This window comes from Mustela nivalis, assembly GCF_964662115.1.
Source record: "Mustela nivalis genome assembly, chromosome: 1".
NCBI lineage: Eukaryota > Metazoa > Chordata > Mammalia > Carnivora > Mustelidae > Mustela > Mustela nivalis.
In genome coordinates, this window is record NC_139020.1 from 81,030,758 (window position 1) to 81,057,536 (window position 26,779).

A 26,779-nucleotide genomic window follows, 5' to 3' on the forward strand; every position below is an offset into this window, starting at 1 on the left:
CTACTTGTGATCTCTCTCTGTCAAACAAATAAAATCTCCCCCATCATTATGGATTTGTCAGTTTCTCCTTATAATTTTGTCAGTCTTTAGCGTATATTTTTGAAACTATGTTACTAAATAATTCTAGTAAAGTGTTTATCATACTTTATCCTCTTCTCCCTTACAGTTATTTCCAATTGATATAACTGTAACTATCCTAGCTTTTTTGAATTGCATTTGCTTGGTAAGTTCTTTTCCTGCTTTTTTCAAGTTTTTTACTTTGGGCATCTCTAGATTCTTCTGTTTTATGGGTGGCTTTTGTAAGTGACTTATAGCTGGGGACTTTAAAAATATTCCTACTTGACATCTTATGTCTCTTAACTGGAAAGTTTGTTTTATTAATAGTTATAATGACTATTGGTATATTTGGATTTATTTTTACATTTTTAAGAGATTTTATTTATTTACTTGACAGAGAGAGATCACAAGTAGGCAGAGAGGCAGGCAGAGAGAGAGGGGGAAGCAGCCTCCCTGCTGAGCAGAGAACCTGATGTGGGACTCCATCCCAGGGCCTGAGCTGAAGGCAGAGGCTTAACCCACTGAGCCACCCAGATACCTCATCTTGTGTTTTTTATTCATCTTGCTTTGTCTATGTTTTTTCCCTCTTCTTTACCGCTTTTTTGGAAAAAGGTTTGTTTAATTCTAATTATTCTAATAGAATAAGTCTAATTCTAATAATTCTAATTATTGTCTAATTATCTATTATCTAATTATCTAATTCTAATCTAAAAACTCTAATTCTAATAATTCTAATAGAATAATTCTAAATATTCTAATCTAAAATTAATTCTAATTCTAAGAATGTTCAAAACGAACATTCTATTTCCTTTTGGTTTTCATGTCTGTCTTCAAAAAGATAAACATTCTAGACCAAACAAAGCAAAATTAATTTTTCTATCATCTTCCTGAGCAATGAAAGGACTTGAGGTTACTGAAATTAAAGAGTACATTTTGGATGATTTTCTCAGATCCTTCTTCCAGTTCTTTAATTCTCTTCAGTTTTGCCTATCTGCCATTTAATCCATTCCTTGAGGTTTTAAATTTTTTAATTAATTTTTTATTTGTAGAAGTTACATATGGTTCTTTAAAAAAAAAAAAAATCTGCCTAGGGAGACCTGGTTGGCTTAGTTGGTTAAACTGCCTTCAGCTCAGAGTCCTGGGATCGAGCCCCATGTCTGGATCCTTGCTTTGTGGGGAATCTGTTTCTCCCCTTCTTTCTGCCCTTCCCCTCTCCCCCTGCTCATGCTTATTCTCTCTCTCAAATAAATAAAATCTTTAAAAAAGTGAAAAAAAAAATTAAAAATCTGCCTCATCTTTTTCTTTTGACAATGTCTTTTTTCTTTATTCGTGTTTCCAACTCCTTGTGTTGGAATTTTACAATTTTAAACACACTCATTTTCTAATTCCTATCTGATATTTAAGTAAATGAAGTTCTTGGGAGAGGGGTACCTAATCCTTTTTCTGTATCTGCTGATTCTCATTTGTGGTGGGTTGTTTCCTCATATGTTTAAATATTTTTATTGTGAATTTGTTTTTACTGTGGTAGATAGTATACATTTGAATCTTGAACATGTGTGAGGGCAGACCCATGTCACAAACTACTAGGGACCCTGCAGAGTTCAGTCAAAGACATGCTTACTTCCCACTTATTTGTGTTAGGACAGAGGGTGGGGCTATATACACTGAAATCCAATATGTAACTCTCTGAGGGTCTGGCTTTAGGTGAGGTTCTCAATTCCAACTCCCACTCTGGCCTAAGCTTTGCTCCCACCTGGTCATTAACACTTAGTTGTTATAGAACTGATAACCCTAATTTCCCTCTACGCCCCTCCAAGGAGTCCTGGCATCAGCTCTCAGGCTTACAAGTTTGGTTTTTGTTCCCCCCTCTATCATTGGGCCCTGGATACTTCCCTTACTTTATTGGTAGTTCATTTGAACATTTAAGGTTATCATTATAATGTATGCATTTCTAGGTGTTTTTTGCAGGAGAGTTTTCAGCTTATTATTTTGAAGGACGCAGAAATCCCTAAATTTATTTTAAAAACGTGATCTTTGACTCTAAACCTAGTGAAATAATACATTTTCTACATAACACCAGCTTACAAAAAGAGACATTCCTAAAATCAGCTTCTTCCTCTCCCCCAGATCTTTCTTACTTTAGATTTACCAGTTTTGCTTTGTTGTCTCTCATTTTATATATGTGTTTATAAAAGTAGAGTTGCAACTCCAGAAGGATTAAAGATGGAATAACTAAGAATGGACTTGGCTTCTACAGCAATCAGAAATCTTACTTTAAGTTGGTTTATCTTGGAATCAGGGGAGTAACTTTCACATCTTAGACCTATAAACCGTGTACAAAAGAAAAGTGGGGAAAGTTTTCTATACATAAAGGGCTGTAAAACTGTAAAAGCACCACACAAAATGCTGAAATGATGATCTTGCTTTCATGCCTCTGTGCCTGCTGACTTATTTCTCCCCCTACCTCCCCTCCCTTCCCTTTCATCCCTCAATGCTACCAATTCAAGTTACAACAGCTAATCCTCTGGGGGGACAGTCTTAGCCCAGTTTCCCCACCTTTTTCCCCTCTGACCCTCCTCCAATTAATCTGACGGCGGTGTAAACCTTTGCGGTCTATGATTGTGCAACGTCCACGTTTCCCTCGCCCTCCCACCAGGCCCCCTCCCCTCCAAATTCAGGGGAACTCCCGTTACCGCGGTGCCACCGGCATTACTCATTCATCTCCATTCAGGCTTCCCCCAGCATTTATTAAGGGCTCTGGGCTCCTGCCTTTCACTCTCACTCTCCTCTGCTCCAGCAACACCGCTCACTTGAGAGCTTCTCGCCTCGTCCCCTCGGGCCAGCTGTGGGAAGTGGCCGAAGAACGAACTTTGTGTCTCTCTCCAGCAATGCATCTCCCTGTGATTCTGTTCTGCGCTCTCTGGTTTGCGGCGTTGGCTGAGACCTCGGAGGATTATGAACTCATGTATGTGAATTTGGACAACGAAATAGACAATGGACTCCATCCCACTGAGGATCGTAAGTTCTCTTTAACTGTTTCTCTGCTAACCCTAACTACATACCCACCTCTTTGGCTCTAAATAGTATACATATACTTTGTAGCCAAGGAAATGTGCTAAAAATTATAGCTTGTTTTGCAAAAGAAAGAAGCACTTTAGGAAAGGGGGAGGTTTCAAAAAGTTACTTCTGTCACAGATACATAACGGCTTGAACCGCATGAAATCGCCGATATTTGCCTGTTTTGAGCCGCATGAACGGCAATTTCACAGAGTTCCACTTAATATATACCTGCGCGAATGGTCCCTGTCGCTGTCGAGATACTCACACGCTGTTTTTCCGAGGTGTCCTTAAAGGGGAGGGGGTGATGGGGCTGGGCAGGAACTTGGGACCACCGAGGGAGGTCACCTTTGTACAAAGCGCACCCGAGAAAGGCCTGGGCGGCTAGATAACGTGTATGTCCCTCGCTCTAGCCACGCCGTGTGACTGCCGTCGGGAGCACACCGAGTGGGACAAGCTCTTCATCATGCTGGAGGACTCGCAGATGAGAGAGGGCATGCTGTTGCAGGCCACCGACGACGTCCTCCGCGGCGAGCTGCAGAGGCTGCGGGCGGAGCTGGGCCGCCTGGCCGGCAGCCTGGGGAGACCGTGCGCGCCGCCGGCCCCCGCGGAGGCCCGGCTGGACCGCGCGCTGGACGAGCTGCTGCAGGCGAGCCGCGACGCGGGCCGCCGGCTGGCGCGCTTGGAGAGCGCCGGGACGCCGCGCCCGGAGGAGGCGGGGCGCGCCCTGGGCGCGGTGCTCGAGGAGCTGCGCCGGACGCGAGCCGACCTCCGCGTTGTGCAGGGCTGGGCAGCCCGGCGCTGGCTGCCAGCAGGTAAGGACGCCGGGCTGAGCGGCTCCCGCTCCCCCCGCCCACGCCTCCCGCCTCTCCCCACAGCCCCCACACATCCTGCGTCTTTGTCCTCGGAACGCGCGTGGCGGGAAGCCTGGTGGCGGTCCTCTACGGGCAGCTTCAATGGGGACACACACACCTCTGTTTCTCCATGCACGCTCACAGGCCTCAGAAACACCCTCCAAGGCGCGAAAACTGGCTTTAAAAAGTATTCTCCAGCCCCCGGGAACCAAGAGAGCTAAGGACATAGACATCACAGTCTTGAAATAGACGTCAGGGGCCCCTGACACCCGATCCGACCGGGCAGTCCAGGAGCTCTATTGGCCGGTTTTAACCGTGACCTCTCTAGCTGTCCGGCTTCCCTCCGTTTGGGATTTCCACTTCTTCTAATTTTAGCCTGTCTCTCTCTTTAGCGGAGCTCTGGTTCCCCGCGCTATTTCAGGGCCCAGCCTAATTCTTTTATCAACACGTTCCTATTCCTGGGCCGGCCCCTCCTCCCCGCTGGTTCTGGCAAGAGACTTGAGACTGAACCCCATCTCCTGAAGGATTAGTGGAATTCCTGAGAGGTCCCCCAGGCCCCGGGGTCTGTGGAATTAGCCCGCTAGAGGGGAGGTCTGAGTATGTGAGGTTTGGACTGGGCGGGATCCACAGTGAAATGGTCTGCTGTGGGAGCAAATGGGTAACCCTCCTCCCCAGGGCTTTAGGGGGTCAGGACCAAACAGGAGAGAGGCGGTTCAAACCGGATACAACTTGTTGAACTCCCCTGTAATATGAATGAATCTCCAAACACACATGGGCCTGAAATAATACTTTTGAAATAATACATTTGAATAATACATTTGAAAGATTGTTAAACTAAATGAGACGATTTGGAGCCAAATAGCCCTCATTTAGGAGTCAAAATTTCTAAGAGATAGTAGTGCAAAAAAATCTTTTGTGGGTTATATTAGAAAATCAATGACTTGGTTAGAAAATATAACTTACACTGTTCCTGAGACCCTCATGAACAGAAAACAATTACAGTGTCATCCCTCTTTATATTTACAATAAACCAACTCCTCTGTTGGGGTAGGAAGAAGAATTGTAAGCATGTGTGACAGCATGTTTCATTTAAATTTGCAGAAACCATAGCAGAGTAACAGTCTTCCCTAAATATTTGCGGACTGTTTATCAGTACTGAGCATAGTTTCTTGAATATTCAGTACCGGTTCAGAGACCAAAAAGCATAAAATCAAATATACAATAGATCTTCAATGTAAGTGACAGAGACAAATTATAATTCTGTGGCTATTTTTTAATGGATGAAATTGTCTTGTCTTTGGCAAACTATGAGAAATGATTGTACATACAGTGTATCCCCCAAACTGAAGAATTAATGCTAATTTTCACTCTCACCTCTGTATACTAGTTAGAGCAGAGAGAGATGTATTTCTGAGTCTGACATGTTAATTTCTTATTATATCCAATAGTATTTTTACCCACATGGTTTGATTTCCCCTTTTTGGTTTCCTGCCAGCTTGGTTCCTAAGGGATTCCTAATTATTCTGTTGTCGGCCTCCTAAGAACCTGGTTTTAATTTTGTTTGGTCTTTGATAATGTAATCAGAAAAACCTATTAGTTAAAAGCCATTTCATGTGAGAGTTTCTGACATTTTGAAGAGATATCAAGAGGCTCAATCACTGGTCCCCACCAAAAAAGCCACAAAAAAACTGTGAGCACGAAATTCCACTCCATGAGCTCACATAGCGTAGCCAGTGGAGCCTGCAGGGAAAGCTGGGTCTCTCAGAGGCAATCAAGGAATGCTTTGGAATGCAATCTTGACTGCCTGGGTTTATTTAAACAGGAAATCAGTTAATTGAACTGCAGTAGGCCCCCTCCTGAACACTACTTTACTGGGACATTACAGAGTATATCTCAAATGGTCATGCATATGGTGATCTTTTGTTCCACAGTCTTTGTTTAATTTAATTTACACAGCTAGGGGAAAAACAATATCTACCAATTTCATTTGAAACAAGAAAGCCTCATTAAGAATGAATCTTAAAAGTCTTCAAAAATTCGAATTATTCAGTGAAAAAGAAAATACCAAAATGTGACAGGACCAATTTATGCTTTAGTATTGTAGTTACTTTTATACGATTTTCTGAATCTCAGGATTTCTTTGACTGTTTGTAGGTACACACCTGTTTAATTTTTTAGGACAGAACCTTGCCCTCAATCACTTGCAGCATTTAACTTTAGTTTAACACTGTTTGTTTAACACTGCATGGATGTTTGGTGCCTTCCAGTTCTGTATGTTTACCAGTTAGTCTTTGAGGCTCTGGAACTTGCTTATCAGAACTACTTTATGATAAATCTTTAGTTTGTTATGAAGTGAATGCCTAGCCTTCATTTAGATTTTTTTTTTTTTTTTAATTCTTTTTCTGGTCTCTTATTCACATGAAGTTATCACAGAGCAGAGCTCATCTACGAAAGGTTTTAGCACATTTCCCAGAGACACCTAGGTCTTCACTTTGGCATCTCTAGCTCCCTGACTAAGCATGTGAACTGGACTTTACTATTCTCCCATCGTGGTGTCTGAGCATCTCCTTCTAAGTGCTCTTCAACAGAAATATGTTCTCCACCATGCCCCTTGGAAGAGTTCCATCTTCCTTAAAGGTTTTTTCTATTGCTGCCTAAATAGTATTTATAAGCATGTGGACAAAATAAGAGTTTTTAAGAGTAGTAAAACAAACTGAATTCCATCTCTCCTAGCCAAATCAAGGGGTTCTTTTCCCATTAAGAAGCAATGCAGTGTGTTAGTTTAAGGGTGTGGCTTCTGCAACCACAGTGCCCAAGTTCAAACCCCCAGTTTTACCACTTACCAGCTAGTACGCAGAACCAAGTTACTTAGTGATCTATGCCTTAGTTCTCTCATCTGTAGAAAGGGAATATTAAGACTATCTCTTAGGATTGATAAGTAGGATTAAAACATTCAGAGTGATGAGAACAGTACATGGTGAGTGCCCAGTAAGAGTGAGTCATAATTGTTCTACACTGTTGTCTTTCAAAGGTAGATTTCTACAAACTTTGCAAGTTACAAGTATCTGGCATATACGGAGTATTAAAATTTCTGCAATCGACAGTCCTAGAGTTTCATTTAAAAATGTATGTTGCCAGTGAGTGAATGGGTGAGCTAGGCCCATTGAATTTCATAGGTTTGATTGTTTTATTCCAGAAGTTTGGTGAAATCAAGAAGAGGGAAACAAGTCTGGCTCTAAGTTCTTGGAAATTACAGCATCATTGTTTGAAGTTAACGCATAATGACCCAATATTTTCATTTAAAAAAAAAAAAAGGGCGCCTGGGTGGCTCAGTGGGTTAAAGCCTCTGCCTTCAGCTTGGGTCATGATCCCAGAGTCCTGGAGTCCAGCCCCATATCGGGCTCTCTGCTCAGCAGGGAGCCTGCTTCCTCCTCTCCTTCTCTCTCTGCCTACTTGTGATCTCTATCTGTCAAATAAATAAATAAAATCTTTTTTTTTTTTTTTTTTTTTTTTTTTTAAGTAACAGCAGAAAATAAGCTAGGGGAAGTGGTTTCCATTATTTTCTGAATTTGGGCAATCTGGCTACCCTGCATGCCTTCTCCACTTAGATGCTTCATTGAGTAGAACTGACAATTGACTTTCCTTATTCCAGTTTTCTTTGCTCTACCAAGATCAGGCTTGAAGCTCCTCAAGCCATAATGGGATACAGCATATCATTTTCAGTTGTGGTCGTTAATAAGTGCCTGTGCTAAAATACCTAAATGCTGGAATCATTTCTGAAGGAATTTATATTTTCTCTTATATTCTTACTTTCCTGCTCCTCTAGGTTGTGAAACAGCAATTTTATTCCCAATGCGTTCCAAGAAGATTTTTGGAAGCGTGCATCCAGTGACACCCATGAAGCTTGAGTCCTTTAGTGCCTGCATTTGGGTCAAAGCCACAGATGTATTAAACAAAACCATCCTGTTTTCCTATGGCACAAAGAGAAACCCATATGAGATCCAGCTGTACCTCAGCTATCAGTCCATAGTGTTTGTGGTGGGTGGAGAGGAGAACACACTGATTGCTAATACCGTGATTTCCCTGGGAAAGTGGACCCATCTGTGCAGCACCTGGAATTCTGAGAAAGGGCGCACATCCTTGTGGGTAAACGGTGAGCTGATGGCTACCACAGTCAAGATGGCCACAGGTCACATTGTTCCTGAGGGAGGAATCCTGCAAATTGGCCAAGAAAAGAACGGCTGCTGTGTGGGTGGTGGCTTTGATGAAACACTGGCCTTTTCTGGAAGACTCACAGGCTTCAATATCTGGAACCGTGTTCTCAGCAATGAAGAGATAAGAGAGACCAGTGGAGCAGAGTCTTGTCACATCCGGGGAAATGTTGTTGGGTGGGGAGTCACAGAGATTCAGCCACATGGAGGTGCTCAGTATATCTTGTAAGTGTTGTGAAACTCTACTTGAAGCCAAAGAAAGAAACTCACATTTTAAACATATGCCAGTTGGGACGGTCTAAAAACCTCAGTGCATATTAAGAACACTTTAGACTAATGAAGGGGAGAGTTGAGATCAATATTTATCTTGGCAAAATACTGAATAAACAGTTGAAGAGAAGACATTGGAGAATGCTTTTGGGGATACTGTTACTAGATTTTATGCCATGGTGCTTTGAGATTAATGCTGTGTCTTTGTCAGATAAACTCTCAAATAATTAAAAGGACTGTATTGTTGAAAAGAAGGACAATTGTTTTACTTTTCTTTGGTTAATTTTGTTTTGGCCAGAGATAACTTTTATATCGGGAGAAAAATAAAATAACATTTGCTGTCCATTGTTCATTGTTCTTGGTATGTACCTTATTATAAAAAAATGATAAAAACATATTTATACTACAATGTGACTTAACAAATGCAAATGTAGTTTATGTGTTATAATCAAATGTCTCTTTTTTGAGAAGATAGTTATATAAGTTATATTGTAAAATGGTTTTGTATTAATTTTATTAAGACTATTTTTGTAAAACTCTACTGTAAATAAAATATTTTATAAAACTACTTCATGTCATGTAATTATAAATTTAAAAGATGCTTTGGAGCAAAACTACACTCTTAAAGTAGGAACTAGTTTTCAGATACTAATCTATTGTGTAAATAGTAATAATATTGTTAGAAACAAACTATAGAGTTGATTTAAGCTTTGGCTTCCTATAAATCATGAGCAAGAAATCTGATCTTGGCTAAGTCAATTCATCTCTCTGGGTTTTAGTTTTATCAACTGAGAAATCAAGGAATTGAGGAGATATTGATCTGTAGGTCCCAATTTGATGTTTCTATGACCGTATGCAACATTCTGTCATATGTAATACAGAAACAAAATATCAGAGTTCCCCAAATATACATGACCAGGATTGTTCCTGGGAAGATCTAAGAATTTGGAAAAACCATTCCTGCCCTCAAAAAATACCCATTCTCTTACTCATGCCTGAAGGAGAGACCAGTCAAGATCCTTCAGCCTAGAGATGGGGAAGTACCTCTCAACCACACTACAGTTCTCTCCTGTCAAGGCTAGGCAGGGGTAATAGAAGACCACTGCTTCTGAATGTCAGCAGCAAATGTGGTAGAGCCACACTGATGATTAGTCTGCCTAACAATAGGGCCAGATAATCTCTGGTTTCTGAGGTTTGGAGGACAAGGCCAGGAGCAGTTATCAAACCACATTTTATAACTAGCTAGTTGACAAGTTACTTAACTCTCCTGGGTCTTCTCAGTAAAAGAAGCAACTTGGTCTTTCAGTGCCTTTAGCAATAAAATGTCATGAATCTAGAAATCTTTGAGGATGCTGATGACATCAGTAGAGCTTGATCCCATTTATGAGGTCCACAAAATCAGGATGATTGATCTCTAAAAAGAGTGTTCAAAGTTATGAGGTCATAGGCCAGTCACTGGCCCATGGAGATTACATGATTCAAGGTTGTCCTTGAAGGGCCATAGGTAAGTCCTTGTTTAGCCTTTATCTCTATGACCTGAATGTTTAAGTGGAAGGTGAAACACTGGACCCAATGTAAGCTGAGAGTTCGGCACGATTTCAATTTTCCCATCTCAGCACAAATTAGATTGGTTCAAAAGATCTAATATGATGCAGGCCAAAATACATGCAAACTCATAGGTTGACAGTTAAACATAAGGGCCTTTTAAATTTTTCTATGTGAATTACACATTTAAGGTAAAGAAGCAGCAAGTTGAAGAAAAGGAATTCTTGGGTTACTAAAGTAGAAATTTCATCTACTACAGCAGTAAATACAGATAAGTGTTTCAAGGGACTTCTGATTGTTTCCTCATACCTATTTTCTCTCTTTTCCAAAGGAAGAAAATTCTGGTTTCAGTGGTTGTTATGCCCACTCAGAGCGAAGTCTAGATTTTCTAGCATCAGTTGCAGCTGTGTGTGGCCAGATGACTAATTGCTGGCTGATGTTGAAATACTGAACATGATTCCCTTTCCCTTCCACTTGACTGGAATATGGTTGTGATGGCAGGAGTTTCAGCAACCATCTGAGATCACGAAATTCGGTGCAGCAATACAGAAGAAGCTTGGCTCTCCCGTGTTGTGAAGATGTTGCTAGTCCTGGGCTGCCTGTTCCTGCACTTCTCTAATATGAAGAAAACCATACTTTTGTTGTTTTAAATCCACTACTGTTTGACCACCTAATCTGATCCAAGAGGGCAATTTTTTTTAAAAAATCGAAAAGACCACACACACTTTATTTCCTCAAAACATTCATAGACTATACTCAGAAAGTCTATTTCCCAAATTCTCAGGAAGTTGGCTCTCTGGCTTTTTTTTTTTTTTTTCTCTAATATGATTTATTGAGTTTCAAATACAGAGTGTCAGCAAAAGGAAGAAGTAAGAAATGTGTAAAACTGAAGATAAATTTTCTAAAAAAAAAAAAAAAATCAGTATTCTGGTTTAGTTTGTCACATTGGCTAAGAGTTTCATTCACCAGAATGGTTATTAGGGGCATCATTATATATCCTGGCATTATAAAGTAATTGTGTAAGATGACTCAAGTTATTAGGAGGAAAAAATGCATTATATATATAAAATACAAAATATTAGGTATGTGTGTGCTAAAGTGACCAGCTGTTCTGGCTTGCCTGCTATTGTCCCAGCTTTAGCACTGAGAGTCCTGTGTCCCAGAAAACCCTTCAGTTCTTGGCAAATTGTGACAGTTTGTCACATTGTCACTCTAGTATGTACATCTGTATGTCAACAAAGCAATATTTTGGCAGAGGTATATATGAATATATGAACAAAATAGAGTTAATATATTTTCCTTGTCTATTACAATGTAAATTGGCTTTTAGTGAAATGTTAATTCCTTTAAAATATATTCAGAAGATTTTACTCCTAAGTATATATTATAGAATTTAAGGTTTGGTATTTACAATTATTTAGTTAACTTCGCTTGAACAATTATATTTTCAAACAGAAGAAATCATCATTGATTTTTACTTTTTTTATTAAATTTTATATTAGGAAGCTCTTCTTTGAGAAACTTACTAAGGCCAAATGTTTCCAGAACTCTCTTCTAGCCACTTAATAAATAGCACTCAAAAAGTTAAAAATCTTGGTCAAAGTAATTATAAACATTCACATCTATATTCATAGATTCAATGAACTGGAAAACTGAAATTACTGATGCTTGCATTCAGTTATAAATCCAGACTGTGGAAGAAAGTGCGCTGGTCTTGGGCTCAGAAATTCACCATTTGATTCCTAGAACACCAATACCTCCCAAACAGAAGAAGCTGGGCCTGCCAACTAGTCTTTATGGATCTCACATTAACCAAGAAATTAGGGATAACAGGACTTGCCTTCCCTTGCTGAAGGATTTTATGAAAATGACAAAAACTGATAATACATCTAAGTGTACTTTCTGAACCATAAAATAATATTTGAAATAAAATTTGTCTTTAAAAAAGAAGTTTTTCCAAAGTGCGCCCAGTGCATTAAAGAAAAAAGGAGTAAGCATGCAAAAATAACAAATAAGCAAATATAAAGATTTCCTTATATTGTGGCTAAGTCATTCTCAGCAGGTCTGCCCGGGGATGCGCCTCTCCATGCAGGCCTTCTTTTACTTCACAGCAACATCTGCTGGTGGAGTCAAGAAGGTGCAAACTCCGGAGTGTAACTATCCCAGACTTTGTTAACAATTCAGAAGAGGTCCTCTTCTGTTTCAAGATGTGTCTTTCTTGATCCACATTTGGGTTGGCTTTTTAGAGCATCATTTTTAGTATTTCCCTACATGTATTATTATTCAGTTTGAATCTTCTTAATAAGATTGCTTCGTAGTCTGTTTCGTAGAAATTGAATTAATAAATTCTTTCTCAACAACCTGCAATACGCTGAACTTAAAACTTTGTTCCTTAAGAATAATCATATCATGAATCTTTAATGGTTATATATGTCCCCAGGGAGTATAAAACTCCACAGATAAATTTGGTTCTGCCTTTAATATTGTAATATGGACCTGGTACATGGCAGATGCTCAATTTGGTTTGACAATGACAATGGTGTTGATTATGATAATGATGATGATAAGAAACATCATAACCATTGATGAACTACGTGCCCAGCATTGTGCAAAGTATAACTGCTTTATCCACTTACGCCTCACCTCACCCTATGTGGTACGTATTATTACTACCATAATAAATGAGAGGTTAATTTTCTATCTCTATTTTCTGAGACAGCTCACCCGTCAGTGGTTTGAATTTTGTCTCACATAGAGAAAGAAATGAGGTGAATTTATCATAATTAACTAGACAGTCTCTTCTAGACTTTTGCCAGTAAGTCAGAAAGGAATTTGGACTCTTGCTGAGACAATATTACATTTTGTTTCCAAAGATTTTCTACTTAAGTTTCCAATCATTTGAGGTCATCTTGTGATCTGTGCCAGAGGACCTTATAAAAGGCATACTGACAGAGAGGCATGTTTCCTTATTATGACCACTGATTCAGAAACGTAGGGGAAGAGCCTTTTAGTTTTGATAGGAGTGATATGCATTGCATCACAGAGTTCCAAATCAAAATTTGGAAAGGGTTTCCCGGTAAGTCCTCAAATAATCCCTTACAGTTAGAGATACCCTCTCCAAAAAAACTGCCAGCTTTTGGGGTAAAAGACACACTCAATTATGTTGCATTAAGCACTGGTCCCGCTTTTATATGCCGACACTGGGCAGGTTTTACAATGCATCCACATGGCAAAGAACAAGTCTGGAGAATTATTCAGGAATACTGAAAAATGACTCCCACTCTGAAAAGGTGGTGATGCCACAAAATATTAAATTACTTCTGATATTATTTAAGTGGAAAACAAATATATTACCTAAGTGATATCCTTGTCTTATTTTTTAATTCAAGGGGAAGAATTTAATTTTTTCCATTAAGTATGATTCTAGTTGTAGGTTTTTGTAGATTATACTTTATTAGATTAAGCATGTTCCTCTTCTATTGCTAGTTTGTGGAGAAGTTTCTTTTTTTGTCATGAACAGGCTTTGAATTTTACAAAACAATACCTATATACCTATGCATATAGGTATACAGGTGTGTGTGTGTGTATATATATAATTCTCTTATATATACTATTATAGACATAATACACATAATACATACATATACATACATAATATCCCCTTAATCAGTTTCTGGAAGTTCTTCAAAATTCCTAGTTTTCAAAAAGCTCTTTTCTTTTTAAAAATTTTATTTATTTGAGAGAGAGACAGAACATGTGCACATAAGCAGGGAGAGGGACAGAGAGAGAGGAAGAAGCAGAATTCCCCACTGAGTAGGAAGCCCCAGGTGGGCTTGATCCCAGGTCCCCAGGATCATGACCTGAGCCAAAGGCAGATGCTTAGCTGACTGCACCACCCAGGCACCCCATCGAAAAACTTCTTTTCCATGCATGGGTACTGAATTTATGGGCTGCTCTTATTGATCGGATGACTTTTTGACCTGTTAGTCTGTTACTGGGGGGAATTATATTTTGAATATTAAGACATGCTGGCATTCTTAGGATAAACTCAACTGAATCATTATGAATTTTATAAAATGAGGATAACAAAGGTTCTTCCCTCATAAGATATTGGGAGAATTACCTGACTTAAAAGACCAGAAAATGCCCCTGGGGATAAAAATACATTATATGTTTATAAAAAATTAAAAATTAAAAATTAAAAAAAAAAGACCAGAAAATGATACACAGAAAGCACTCAGAAATGTAAACTATTATTTTCCTTAAGCATGGCTGGAGTCATTTTGATTTGTGATTTATGCAACTATGTTCATAATTAAGATGGGCCTGATTTTCCTTTCTTATATAGTCTTATTCTAGTTTTTTTTAAGATTTTATTTATTTATTTGACGGAGAGAGATCACAAGTAGGCAGAGAGACAGGTAGAGAGAGAGAGAGGGAAGCAGGCTCCCCACTGAGCAGAGAGCCCAATGTGGGACTCGACTCCAGGACCCTGAGATCATGACCTGAGCCGAAGGCAGCGGCTTAACCCACTGAGCCACCCAGGTACCCTGTCTTATTCTAGTTTTGATATCACATGTATACTAGCCTCACAGAATTAGTTGGAGAATGTTTTTTAATTATCTGAAAAAGTTTAGCCAAGCCTGTAATTATTATTTACATGTTTGTTCTAATTGATCTATAAAATTGGGGATGATTTAAAAATGCTGATATAATTGTCTTATTTGTTATAGGCATATTCAGGTTTTCTAACCCCTTAGTTCTTAAGTATGCACCAAGGCAGTATTGCTTGTGCCTTTGATCTTTTCTCCAAATGGAAGGACTTTTCACAGTTACTTTCTCACTGGGAGAATTGCAGAATATAAAACAGACAAATGGAGCCTAAGCAATTTAAATAAAATCAATTTCTATTTACATTTAATATAAAAGTCAATATTATTACTTATATATAATTACTAATAATGAAAAGTAGTAAAAATCGTCTTGGAATTATTGAAATATTTGCCTTCAAGGAGAGATACATAAGCTTATTTGACAGCCTCCCATGATTGACTTACAAGCATAAAGGAGGCATTTCATTTTGAATCAGAGATAGACCGGTATAAAACAAACGAAAAATAAAACCAGTGGAGTAATACCAACTAAGCATAAGAAGCAGTCATCACTGGCATACCACAAGTCTTGCCTGGCTCCATCTGATCTACTTTTTCATTAGTGTTTTAAAATGAAGGGAGAGTGGTTCTATTCATAAAATTTCCAGATGCCAAGAACCTGGGAAGAACTGCAGATACCTTGAGTTGGAAGAATCATTATCCAGTAATGTCTTGTTATGCCAAAGCAGTGGGTTGACTCTCTAACAAAGAAAGTATAAAAGGAGAAAAGTAAATACATAAAGCTGTTTGTTGGTATCCAGCATTCATTTTAGCCATTGCTGGCAACAGCCCTGGATTTGGTCCAGTACCCCATTCATGTGGTACTGCAGTTGACCCCCATCTCCTGCTTTGACGGTGGTTCATTACCCAAGCCTGGTCACCTGAAATACTGTATTCCCTGACAATAATGATGGATTGGTTCAGAAATGAGCATGTGACACATGTCAGGTCAAACAGATACGAGACTGAATATGGAGTTTCTTTTGCTTAATTGGTACTCATGATGATGTGAGTTGGAAGCTGCAGAGGGTCATAGCATAGAGCATGAAAATCCAATCCAAAGAAAGCAGAGCTGAGTAATGACTCTTGGGGCTGCCATTGAGCCCTGAACCAAGCCATGTGGAAAGTCTGATACACTTATGCACTTATTGGTCTTGTATTTTGATAAGAAGTTCTTCTTCCTTCCCCTCCTCTCTTTCATTCCTTTTCTTCTTACCCTCTCCCCCCCTTTTTTCTTTTCTTTCTCATCTTCATTTATCACCATCATTGTCATCATCATCAAGTTATTTTGATCTGGGGTTTCTATTACTTAAAATACTATTAACTAGTAACACAGGGCAATAATAGGACTTTTGTTGTACAGTTCTTCTGGGGATTAAATGATATAATCCTATAATCCATATAAAGTGCTTAATACAGTATTTGACATAACAAAAGCATGAGATAAATTTTTGCCATTGTAGTTATAATTGTTATTATAATCATTGTTATCATTGAGAAGATGACCATTTGGTGTAGATTTAAGTAATGCTTGTGTACTTCAGTTAAACTATGTTTAATGTCCCAACATAAGATTCTATAATTTTTAAATTCTAGTCTTATTTAAAAAAAAAAGGATCAAATCAAGAAACTGCAACAGTTCAGCATTTTCTATAGAAATAGAAAAATGGGAGACTGCAGATTAAAGTAATATAAGTTAAGGAGGAAGACCTAGAGAGGAAAAAACTATAGGTAAAGAAAAAAAGAAATCCTAATGATGGCTTCTAAAGCTAATTGCAGGGAATATATGACATATGTGCAGAGCAGAAAATTTACTGAGAGAGAGTAAGATCCCCTCTACTTTGCCGGTCTAAGTTTGATGGCCTCATGTGAACCATTACAGAGTTTTACAGACACATTAGTCTTAAAAATCTAAGCCCTAAAATATGTAGTCACAACTTCTTTTAGTCAAATTATCATTTCTTTTATGGTAATTTTTATAGTGCCAGATCAAATAAACCAAATCATCTGTTTATTTCAAATGCTTGCAGTGAATTCAGAAAGTGCATTTTGTGTTTCAAAAGATTTCTTGGTCATTGAAAGTGCATTTCAAAAAAAGAAAAAAGAAACAAATACATGAGTAAGTTGTTGGCAGCTGCAAAGAAACAATTCATTTCTGTGTTGTTGTTGTTGTTGTTGTTGTGTTTTTTTTTTCAATAAATCTGTTAGTTACAAGTCTAACTATCAAGGTTTTAAAATTGTGGTGTATATATGTGTTTGTAATATCATACAAAATCTGTTCCAAATACATAGCCAAGATGTTGAAAAAAGTGTAACTGCTTTTCTGGACTTTTAGAAAATTTATTATCATGATTAAAAATTAAATTAGCAATTCAATCCTGTAGCCAAAGAAAATGGGAAATGAATGATACTGACTAGTAATATCAATGACAGATCTTTAGAGGGGAACACAGGTAGAGTGATGAATTTCCATTGTCATGGCTGGGGTTCAGACATATCTGGGCATCCAGTAGACCACAGGGTAGGGGGCTGGTCAGATGTTCTCGAGAGGCCAGTGCTAAGAACTCTATGTGGGAATGTCTGATACAATGAAACAAACCTTAGTCCTTGGTGGGCCATAGTTATTTTGAGAACTGGGTGACTGATTTGTTGCTAGCCTGACTCTTAGCTGGATAGGTGAGCCCACAAAAGAGAGAGAACATTTTAGAACAGAAGGATACATTTTACTGCAAACTTGGGAACAAGTTGGTATTGAGAGCTAAGCAACCCCCACTCTGGAGCGTATCAAAGTGTAACACCAAGGAAGGAGACAGGTGTCCACCCCCCCCTTCCCCCCATCCTGCCTCAGGCTGCCACATGAAATGAGTGTACTGAGGACTGGTGGATCCTGAAGCTTCAGGGGTAGCAGCCACAGAGTTTGCTGGGCTTCGGGTGGTGGAAGTGGACACCACCATAAGCTATGCCAGGAAGCATGGAGACGATAACAGCATGGGTTTATGGACTGGTCTGGATACCCAGAAAGGGAGCATTTGTGGGACACCCTTCGAAACTCTAAGAAATACTTGGTCTGGGAGAGTTGACATTCAACTTGAGCACCTGGGGTATGTGGCAGTAAAATCTGGGCCAGGATACTCATGGACCTCATACTTTCTTGTTAATGGGAACTAGGGACACTGGGCACATATCACATAACACCATATACTGTTCTCTGACCCCAAATAAAAAAATATTAAAAGAAAAAAAAATATGGTTTCTGATAGATCTGAAGCCAAAGGAGGGAAAAAAAAAAAAAACAGTAAGACAAAGGGAATATTTTGATTGGACTAACTTGATCTCTTTCATGCAAATGTGAAACAATTAACAGAGATGTCCTGATCTGATTTTTTTACAGTAAATTTAACTAACACAATTACAAATTATTCCCAAATCTTGTTCACATTTAAGAAGTCTTCACCTGTTCTCTTCTGTGTTTTATCTAACATTTCTTGCTTTTGGAAACCAAAGGCAGAAGTGGTTTTCCACCTCCCACTGAGAATAATGGACACATTCCACGCAGTGCAGACAGGTAGGTTCTCCACAAATGGTAGCTGGACAAGGTAATCAGAAGCATGGTAAACACCATTCTCCAAATTGACAGAGGCAGAGTTGGAAGAGAGAGAGCTTACAACTCTCCTATGAGTTCAAATAATTCATCTCTTCAGTAAAGATGAGAGACATGGACTCAGCCAGCCCAAGAAACCTCACCCCTGTTCACCAGTCAACTAGTGGCAAAGCAGAGGATTGAACATACCTCTCAATATTCTATGCCCCCCTTTCCACAAATCATTAAAATGGTTCATGAAAATACTTTAAAACCACTCCTAAAAAACATCCCCAAGCTCAGCCATTGTATCATACCTTGGAGTATGCTCTTTACTATAACGTCTGTGTGATTAGCCAGGAGATCTGCCTTGGTGATCGCAGCCAGGGACAGGTAGTTGGACATATTTCTGCATAGTTCCTTGTTGCTTCTGTGGAGGAATTTCACTGCGATGGGAATGGCTAATGCCATCACAGGGGGCCGGTTGTAATTCTGAGGAAACATAAGAAAGCAACAAATAATAAGTCGTTCATTATTTATCATCCAAAAGATATTTATTGAGCTAATCTCCAGAATGCAGCTGTGAAAACACGGGCCCCACCCTGTTTTCATTATATAGGGGCCTCTGGGGATTCTTGTCCTTGCTGGGGAGACTTGGAGGCAAACAGGCAGTGAATAGGCTGATGAGGGCACAGACAGGCAAGTGCAGGATGCTGAGGGAACAAAGAAGAAATACAGAACCCAGTCCTGGAGGGTGTCCAAAAGCTTTCTGGAGGGAGTGATGTCTTAGCTGGACCTGGTGGATGAAGAGGAGATGGCTCCATGATGGCAAGGAAAGGGGTAGACAGAAGAGGTGACAGAGAGCAGGCACCACTGGAACTGTGAATAGTTTTGCACAGTGGGAGTGCGGTACCTGTGAGAAGGCTGGGGTAGGGAAGTGAGCACAGGGACAGGAGAAGTGAAAGGGGCATGATTTAGAAAGATCTGGCATTCCATGGTAAGGAATTTGGAATTGATCCTTAAGGTGATCAGGAATCATTGATGACAAAAGTAACTCCTCAGATTTATATTTAACAACCTAAGGAATGTTGAAAACGGTGCCTTCTGACTGTATCTTAAAAACTCAGTCAGTGAGATTCAGAAGAAAAAAGTGAATGAACATAAGACTAAAAACTAAAGAAATGCTGACTCCTAAAATAATTCTCTTTTTGTTTTACTTTATGATTGGCCATCAATATCCTTACATATAAAATAGTGTCATCAACATTTAATCACCTAATTAGGGAATAGTTAAAAATATAAATTATTTCCTTAAAAATGAATGGTTAGGGATGCCTGGGTGGCTCAGTGGGTTGAGTGTCTGCCTTCAGCTCAGGTCATGATCTCAGGGTCCCGGAATTGAGTCCTGTGTCAGGCTCCTTGTTTAGTGGGGAGCCTGCTTCTCCCTCTGCCTGCCACTACTTCTGCTTGTGCTCTCTCTCTCTCTCTCTCTCTGACAATTAAATAAATAAATATATATATTTTAAAGAATTTGTCTTCACTGCCATCAACTATTCTGACCATCAACCCCATCCTTTAGCCTATTAGGCAAAGGCTGCACACTGTACACTATGTTTGTCTTCATATTATTATATTAGAAATAAAAGGCAGTTATTTTTCTGTAACCATTCATGTGAAAAGTGCTTATATCTTTCCAGCTGTGAATTACTCCCTCTAATACCACCCACAATTCTAGGTTTGGGGTAGGCGTTCAATAAACATCTGAGAAACTGAGTAACCAATGAAGAAAATATAAATCTATTGTGATAGCTGTCATCCGGAACAGAATGTGACAGAAAGGGAGGCACGGAGGGAGGTGGGGGGCCCATTTGCTCCTATGTCTTTTGTTCATATTGCTGCCAGCAACGGCTGAGTATGGGTCTGAACCTCCAATGTCATCCATTTTCTGGACATTTTCTACCCTGACTGGGCAGGTGAGTTGTTACACACCTGTTAGCCAATTCCTACTTCTATGGCCAAGGTGCCATGATACTTTTTTTTTAAATTAACACATAATGTATTAATTTCTTCAGGGGTACAGGTCTGTGATTCATCAGTCTTAGACAATTCACAGCACTCACCATAGCACATACTCTCCCCAATATCTATAACCCAGCCACCCTATCCCTCTGTGCCACAACCCCAGCAACCCTCAGTTTGTTTCCTGAGATTAAGAGTCTCTTATGACTTGTCTCCTTCTCTGGTTTCATCTTGTTTCATTTTTCCCTCCCTTCCCCTATGATCGTTTGTCTTGTTTCTCAAATTCCTCCTATCAGTGAGATCATATGATAATTGTCTTTCTCTGACTGACTTATTTCGCTTAGCATAATACCCTCTAGTTCCATCCACATCAGTGCAAACAGCAAGATTTCATTTTTTGTTGGCTGCATAGTATTCCATTGTACATATATATACCACATCTTCTTTACCCATTCAGCCATGATACTTCTTTCTAATGGGGGCATTTGCACCTTTGGCTTCAGGGGTCATCAAACAACTTAGACATTGACCAAGCAGAGAATCACATTTCATTTGTCCAGATGATAGGTTCAAGAATGGGAAAGTTACCCAATTACAGTTAAGGAATCATTAAAGGGCTCTGTGAAAGAGATTCTCTCTTCTACTCAATCCAAAGTGTTGAGCATGGAAGACCGAGAGTAGCTACTGCCAGATTGTGACCTCAGTAGGAGAGACTCTGTATGAGATACAAGGCAATATGCTTCTGAGAGACATGTTGAGAGACAATAGGTCCTGGTGGCATCATTTGTGCCCTATGCATTAGGCTGTGTTGAGGCCAATATTTGTCCCCAATTTTCCTAAGTGAGTCAGTTAACTCTTTTGTGCTTGAGCTTTTTCCCTCTCCTGGTCCCTAGAAACAAAAACAGACCAACAAAGCCTTAATCCATTTCTGTAGTTCCACCCATTTTCCAGATTCAAGGGTCAATCTGACTCCTGAGCAGAGAAAGTCAGTATTCAAAAACCTAACCTGGTATCTCACGGTTAAGTCAACTATCTTGCAAGTTCTGACCCTATCCATTTGTAACAAACCCTGTGCTTCTGTAGTTGTTCCACTCACTAGGTTTTGGTCCTATCCTTCTTAGAGTTCCTCATGGCGTCTAACTATTGGGACCGTGGCTTACAGCCAGACTTCTCTGATACCAGGCTTTGACTTTATCTTGAGTATTTCCTCTCCTGGTGAATTTAATTGGACCTGATTGGACTGGGCCATTACTGATGTGATGAGCTGTGAGGCCTCCCTGGGAGGCTGGCTGCTCCCTGCCTTTCAGCTTTAGAAGTCTGAGTGTGTGCTTAGTCAGGCCAGACAGAATTGTTTGGATCCACTGATGCTAACTCACACCAAGGGATTTCCAAAAGCCTGGTGCATAATCAGGCATGCCAGTTTACTCGTCTACAGTGAGGGTCTTTCCTAGGTCAGACTCTTTCACATTATCAGGATATCAGGAACCAGATTACTAACCAGAATGCTCACCGATGGGCACAAAATCAGATAAGAGCAGAGAGAGATCCTGAGGGTTATGTCATCCTGCCACGGTGAAACCCGACTCAAATAACAATCCTACCCCATAACCAAATCCCCATCTCTAGTGACTGACTGGAACTTTCCTATCCATGAGATTCAGTCTCTACCCACTGCCTCCAAACACACACAAAACAGTACTGGGTAATTGTGCTAACTATGCCATAATAATGACCCCCCACTGAGCATCCTCCTTTTTGTTGACATATTCTTCACAGTATGTTTAGGAAGTGGTGTTGTTTAGCAAGGCCAATTGATTTGTTCTATTTCTCTTTATAATTTTATTCTAGCCCTGCTCCCTTGAGGTAGTACTTAAATTACCTCAATTATAGCATTTGGGTATTCCCCAAACCCTTCAGTCTCACCTATACAATTTTTAGGTTGCCCCTACAGACAGCCAATCTTTCCATCATGCATAGATTTTTGCTAGTTTAACTTTGAGATGACACATCTTTATCCCTGCCATGGCTAATCAAAGCCCTGGTTTTGAGAGTGGAACACAATCACACAATTCCTCTCAGAGCTTTCCAACAAAGAACTTTGTGCCCAAGGTTACTTTGTATCTACTCTGAGCCTTTAGTCAAGGACAGCTTGCAGCTGTCTCCCATTAGAGGAATACATCTCCCATTAGAGGAATACATCTCCAAGCACATTTACCTATAACTTGCTTAGAAACCACAGATGGCAGCATTGGGGAGTACAACTCATGTTCCAACTAATTGTGAACACAGACTGTGAAAGACCAATGAAAATCAGTACTTGCAGCAACTGATATTTTTAAACGTTGGGGGTGAGCTAATGTTTGCCAGCAACCATGAAAGAACAGGCTGTCTTAACAAATTCCATCATATTCTTCTTACAACTCTAGATGTTCTAGAGAAAAATAGTAGGCAACCGTGAAAGTCTTTGAAGTGTGATTCTAAGTGAAATGTGTAAAATTTTTTAAAAACTGTAATGCCATTGTTCTTTAATAATGACAGTATATTTTTAAAAATGCAGAAGAAAATGGACCATTTTCTTATACCACACACAAAGATAAACTCAAAATGGATGAAAGCCCTCGACGTGAGAAAGGAATCCATCAAAATCCTAGAGGAGAGCACATGCAGCCACCTCTTTGACATCAGCCACAGCAACTTCTTGCTAGACACACCTCGAAAGGCAAGGGAAATAAAGGCAAAAATGAACTATTGGGCCTTCATGGAGATAAAAAGCTTTTGTACAGCAAAGGAAACAGTTAACAAAACTAAAAGGCAACCTACTGAATGGAAGAACATATTTGCATATGTTTTGTCAGATAAAGGGCTAGTATACAAAATCTATAAAGAACTTAACAAACTCTACACCCAAAAAAATCCAGTCAAGATACGGGCAGAAGACATAAACAAACATTTCTCCAAAGAAGACATCAAAACCACAATGAGATACCACTTTGCACCCATGAGAATGACTAAAATAGGAAACTGAGGAAAACAACAAATGTTTTCTGAGGAAAACAACAAGTGTTGGAGAGGTTATAGAGAAAGGGGAACCTTCTTACAGTGTTGATGGGAATGCAAACTGGTGCAGCCACTCTGGAAAACAGTATGGATGTTCTTCAAAAAGTTAAAAATAGAGCTACCCTCTGACCCAGCAATTGCACTACCAGGTATTTATCCAAATATAAATATCCAAAGTATTTATCCAAATACTACCAGGTATTTATTTATGATTTGAAGGGGCACATGCACCCTGATATTTATGGCAGCAATGTCCACAACTGCCAAAGTATGGAAAGAGCCCAGATGTCCATTGACAGATGAATGGATAAAGAAGAAGTTGTGTGTATGTACACACACACACACACACACGTATATTACTCAGCCATCAAAAAGGATGAAATCTTACCATTTACAATGACATGAATGGAACTGGAGGGTATAACGCTAAGTGAAATAAGTCAGTCAGAGAGAGACAATTATCATATGATTTCACTCGTATGTGGAATTTAATACACAAAAGAGATGAACATAGGGGAAGGGAAGGGAAAAAAAAGATCAAAATAAGGAGGCAAACCATAAGAGATGGTGAACTCTAGGAAACAAACTGAGGGTTGCTGGAGGAAATGGGTGGGGATGGAATAATTGGATGATGGGCATTAAGGAGGACATGTAATGTAATGAGCATTGGATGTTATATGCAACTGATGAACCACTAAATTCAACCTCTGAAATTAATAAAACTAGATAAATAATAAAAGTCAAATAAAATAAAAGTATAATGTCATAATTAAAAAGCAAAACAAAACTTCAATACACTCAATTTTTCTATTTTCCTCTCACATATGTCATCTGGAAATCTTTCAAATGACAGGAGGAGTAAAACATTAAGCAAAGAGCACATCGCTTGTTTGAACACCAAGGAATTACTACCAAAAGCTTTCAATCTCTAACTAGCATCTAGACCATTTCTAGTGTATCAAGAAGCCATGGGCACTGATAACAGAAACGGGGTATGAGCAAGGGCCTGGGTGGTCAAGAAGAGGCTAGAAAGACACAGGTCCCATGGACCTAGCAGGTACCATCCAACCTCCTTCTAATGGCTGAGTTTCACTCTCCAGTCATCTCAGGCCCATGAATTTGTTATCTTTAAGATTATTTAGATCACAGAAATGCTAATGGTACACACACAGAGAAAACCCAATGATCACTTGTACAAACAAACCACATTAATAGCAGCTGTTACTACAGAAGCTTACGATGGCCCTTGCGTCTCGGTGCAGATGTGAGCTTATTGGTATGTGTATCATCTTACCTACAACTCAGTGCCCAGTACTCGGGGAACACACTCAGTGAGGTACAAGGTAGATATAAAGACTTGCTCATGGGGACGGTTATTTTTAGCTATAAAAGCAGAACAAAAGGTCTTTGTTCTACGGATGCCAAGAATTATATATCTTAACTAGATTAGCACCAATTTGAGCTTTTGGTGGAGGTTTTCCTTTTGAAAACATGCGCTTTGGGAACATTTCCCGGAGTTTCAGAATTGAAAAAATAAAGCGAAGTAAAAGAGATATCTGTCTGAGATGATAGCAACTAAAAAGCTCTGGCTCTTGGACTTTGAATTCAACTAAAAGCCATAAAAGAGTAATCTCAAGAAATATTAAGTGTCATTTATTAAAATCACTGTTTTATGGATTTTCACCCTGCATCACTGATCAGATAATCAAACAAGCAAATTTTGGATTTTTATATAAATTGCTTGGTTCTTAGCAGCATAGGCATATATAAAATCTAAATGGCACATACACCTAAATTTTCCCACTGGATTTTCAGACAGGTAATAAAAGAGTGGGTCTCAGTAACCTGGGAGGTTGTGTCCCAGTCTCCTCCCATTTTTTTTTTTTTTTTTTTTTTTTTTTGCCATGGGCTTGTGTGGCATTAACTGAGAGAAAGTACTAGGACTCATTCTAGAGAGAAACAGAATCCAGAGGGCAGCCACATCTCCTGATCTATTCAATCATTCATTCCTTCATTCAATGAATATTATTTTGAGCACTTACTATGTGTTATTTGCTATTCTAGGTGCTAAGATCATCAGTAAAACAGAGCTTCTCTTTTGGGGAGGGGGAGACAAGCAATGAACAATGGCTAAAATAAATGCCTAAATGAATAGCTTGTTAGGAAGCACTGAGTGCTATTTTAGAGTATGCCAACAAGAATCGTTACTCATGCTGCATTTCCTGCGTCCCAAATATTTTATGTCTATTATCTAATGACAATGTAATCCTCACAAAAACTCATGAGGCAGCTGCAGCATTTTACAGATGAGGAAAGCAAGGCACCGAAAGGTAGAACTGCCCAAGATCATACTGCAAGTAAATGGTAGAGTTGCAATTGCCTACTGAATAAACTTCTTGGTCAAGGTCACCAATTCTGCCCCCAGGAGCTACAAAGGAAATGCTCTAAAAAATGTCCAAGGCACTTCACATGCAATACCAGCCAGCAACAGACTGTGAATCTTATCCATCATTAACTGAAGAGGAAATTAGAAAATTAAAATGTGGAATCAAGGTGAAGGGATAGTTGGTCCATCTACAAAAAAAAGGAAAAATAAGAGATCCAACTGTGAACATGAAGACTATTGTGATTCTTCTCTCCTGCCTCCAGACAACCCCCTTTAGCTATCTATCCCTTTCTTCATACAGTCATCACCAACACAAGCAGAAATGGAGAAAGAGAGGAGATGCTGAGCTTACTTGGCAACAGCTCTGTAAGCAGTTTGGTTGGTAAAGATGCTCTAACCACCTTAGCTAGTAAAACCAGGCACTGACTCTCAACCTCATCATGGTTGGCCTGTCAGTTCAAGCTAGAATTTCATTCTAGGACCTCAGCTCTGTCAATAATTACAGCCTCCTTGCAGTATTTTTTTATTTTCTTCAACCCTCCCCAGGTTTGAATGGCTCCTAGAATGCAATGGGCCTTACAGGGAGTATCTTCCCTTTCAGGATTTTTCTAGAAACAAAGAAATAGGCATTGGTCAACTCCACAGAGCAACCTGGTTGGAGGAAGCTATGGTGGGAAATATGTACATCTGTGGCCAGACCACAAATGGAGATTGCTTTTCTAATAAAGGATGGTTCTCACCAGCAGCATGTGGAGCTATGCCCATTTTACAGAAGACAGAACTGAATGATAAAGTAACTTGCCAAGCTCTCATTTATAGAAGACCAAGAACATTTGACTTAAAGGCCCTTAAGCTCCAAATCTCTTTGCTATTCTACCTCTCGCATCTCCTGCAGGAGTTAGAATTTTAGACCAGAAAGGAAGCTAAGAGATCATCTGGTTCATCCTCTGTTTTATCAAGGACAGGTTTTGAGACTTGCTTATGGACATGGGGTAGGCAAAAGAAAGCAGAACTCACAGGTACATATCACACAGGTACTGATTCTGTACAGAAGAATGTATAGAAGGCAAATACTGGAATTTTAAAAACTA

The 26,779-nt window shown here is 39.4% G+C and overlaps 2 protein-coding genes across 11 annotated transcripts in view; one reads left to right on the top strand and one right to left on the bottom strand.

The window, feature by feature from the left end:
- VEPH1 (ventricular zone expressed PH domain containing 1) overlaps window positions 1-26,779 on the bottom strand; it is a 247,105-nt gene that overhangs the window by 180,049 nt on the left and 40,277 nt on the right. For all 10 annotated transcript variants that reach the window (XM_082685585.1, XM_082685582.1, XM_082685578.1 and 7 more), the window contains one exon: window positions 18,544-18,718. In XM_082685585.1, the coding sequence (XP_082541711.1) occupies window positions 18,544-18,718 (175 nt within the window). The remainder of the gene's footprint in view (window positions 1-18,543; window positions 18,719-26,779) is intronic.
- On the top strand, window positions 2,257-9,017 carry PTX3 (pentraxin 3). The gene is made up of 3 exons (XM_082685683.1): window positions 2,257-3,075; window positions 3,528-3,929; window positions 7,795-9,017. Exons 1-3 carry the CDS (start codon window positions 2,673-2,675, stop codon window positions 8,406-8,408), a joined length of 1,419 nt encoding a protein of 472 aa, XP_082541809.1. The 5' UTR covers window positions 2,257-2,672; the 3' UTR covers window positions 8,409-9,017.

Bases quoted from the DNA above. Each gene is read 5' to 3' on its own strand.
- PTX3 (XM_082685683.1), top strand. From the start codon at position 2,673: ATGATTGTGCAACGTCCACGTTTCCCTCGCCCTCCCACCAGGCCCCCT. The intron at 3,076-3,527 runs GTAAGTTCTCTT...CCCTCGCTCTAG, and splicing joins ACTCCATCCCACTGAGGATC to CCACGCCGTGTGACTGCCGT. The intron at 3,930-7,794 runs GTAAGGACGCCG...CTGCTCCTCTAG, and splicing joins CCGGCGCTGGCTGCCAGCAG to GTTGTGAAACAGCAATTTTA.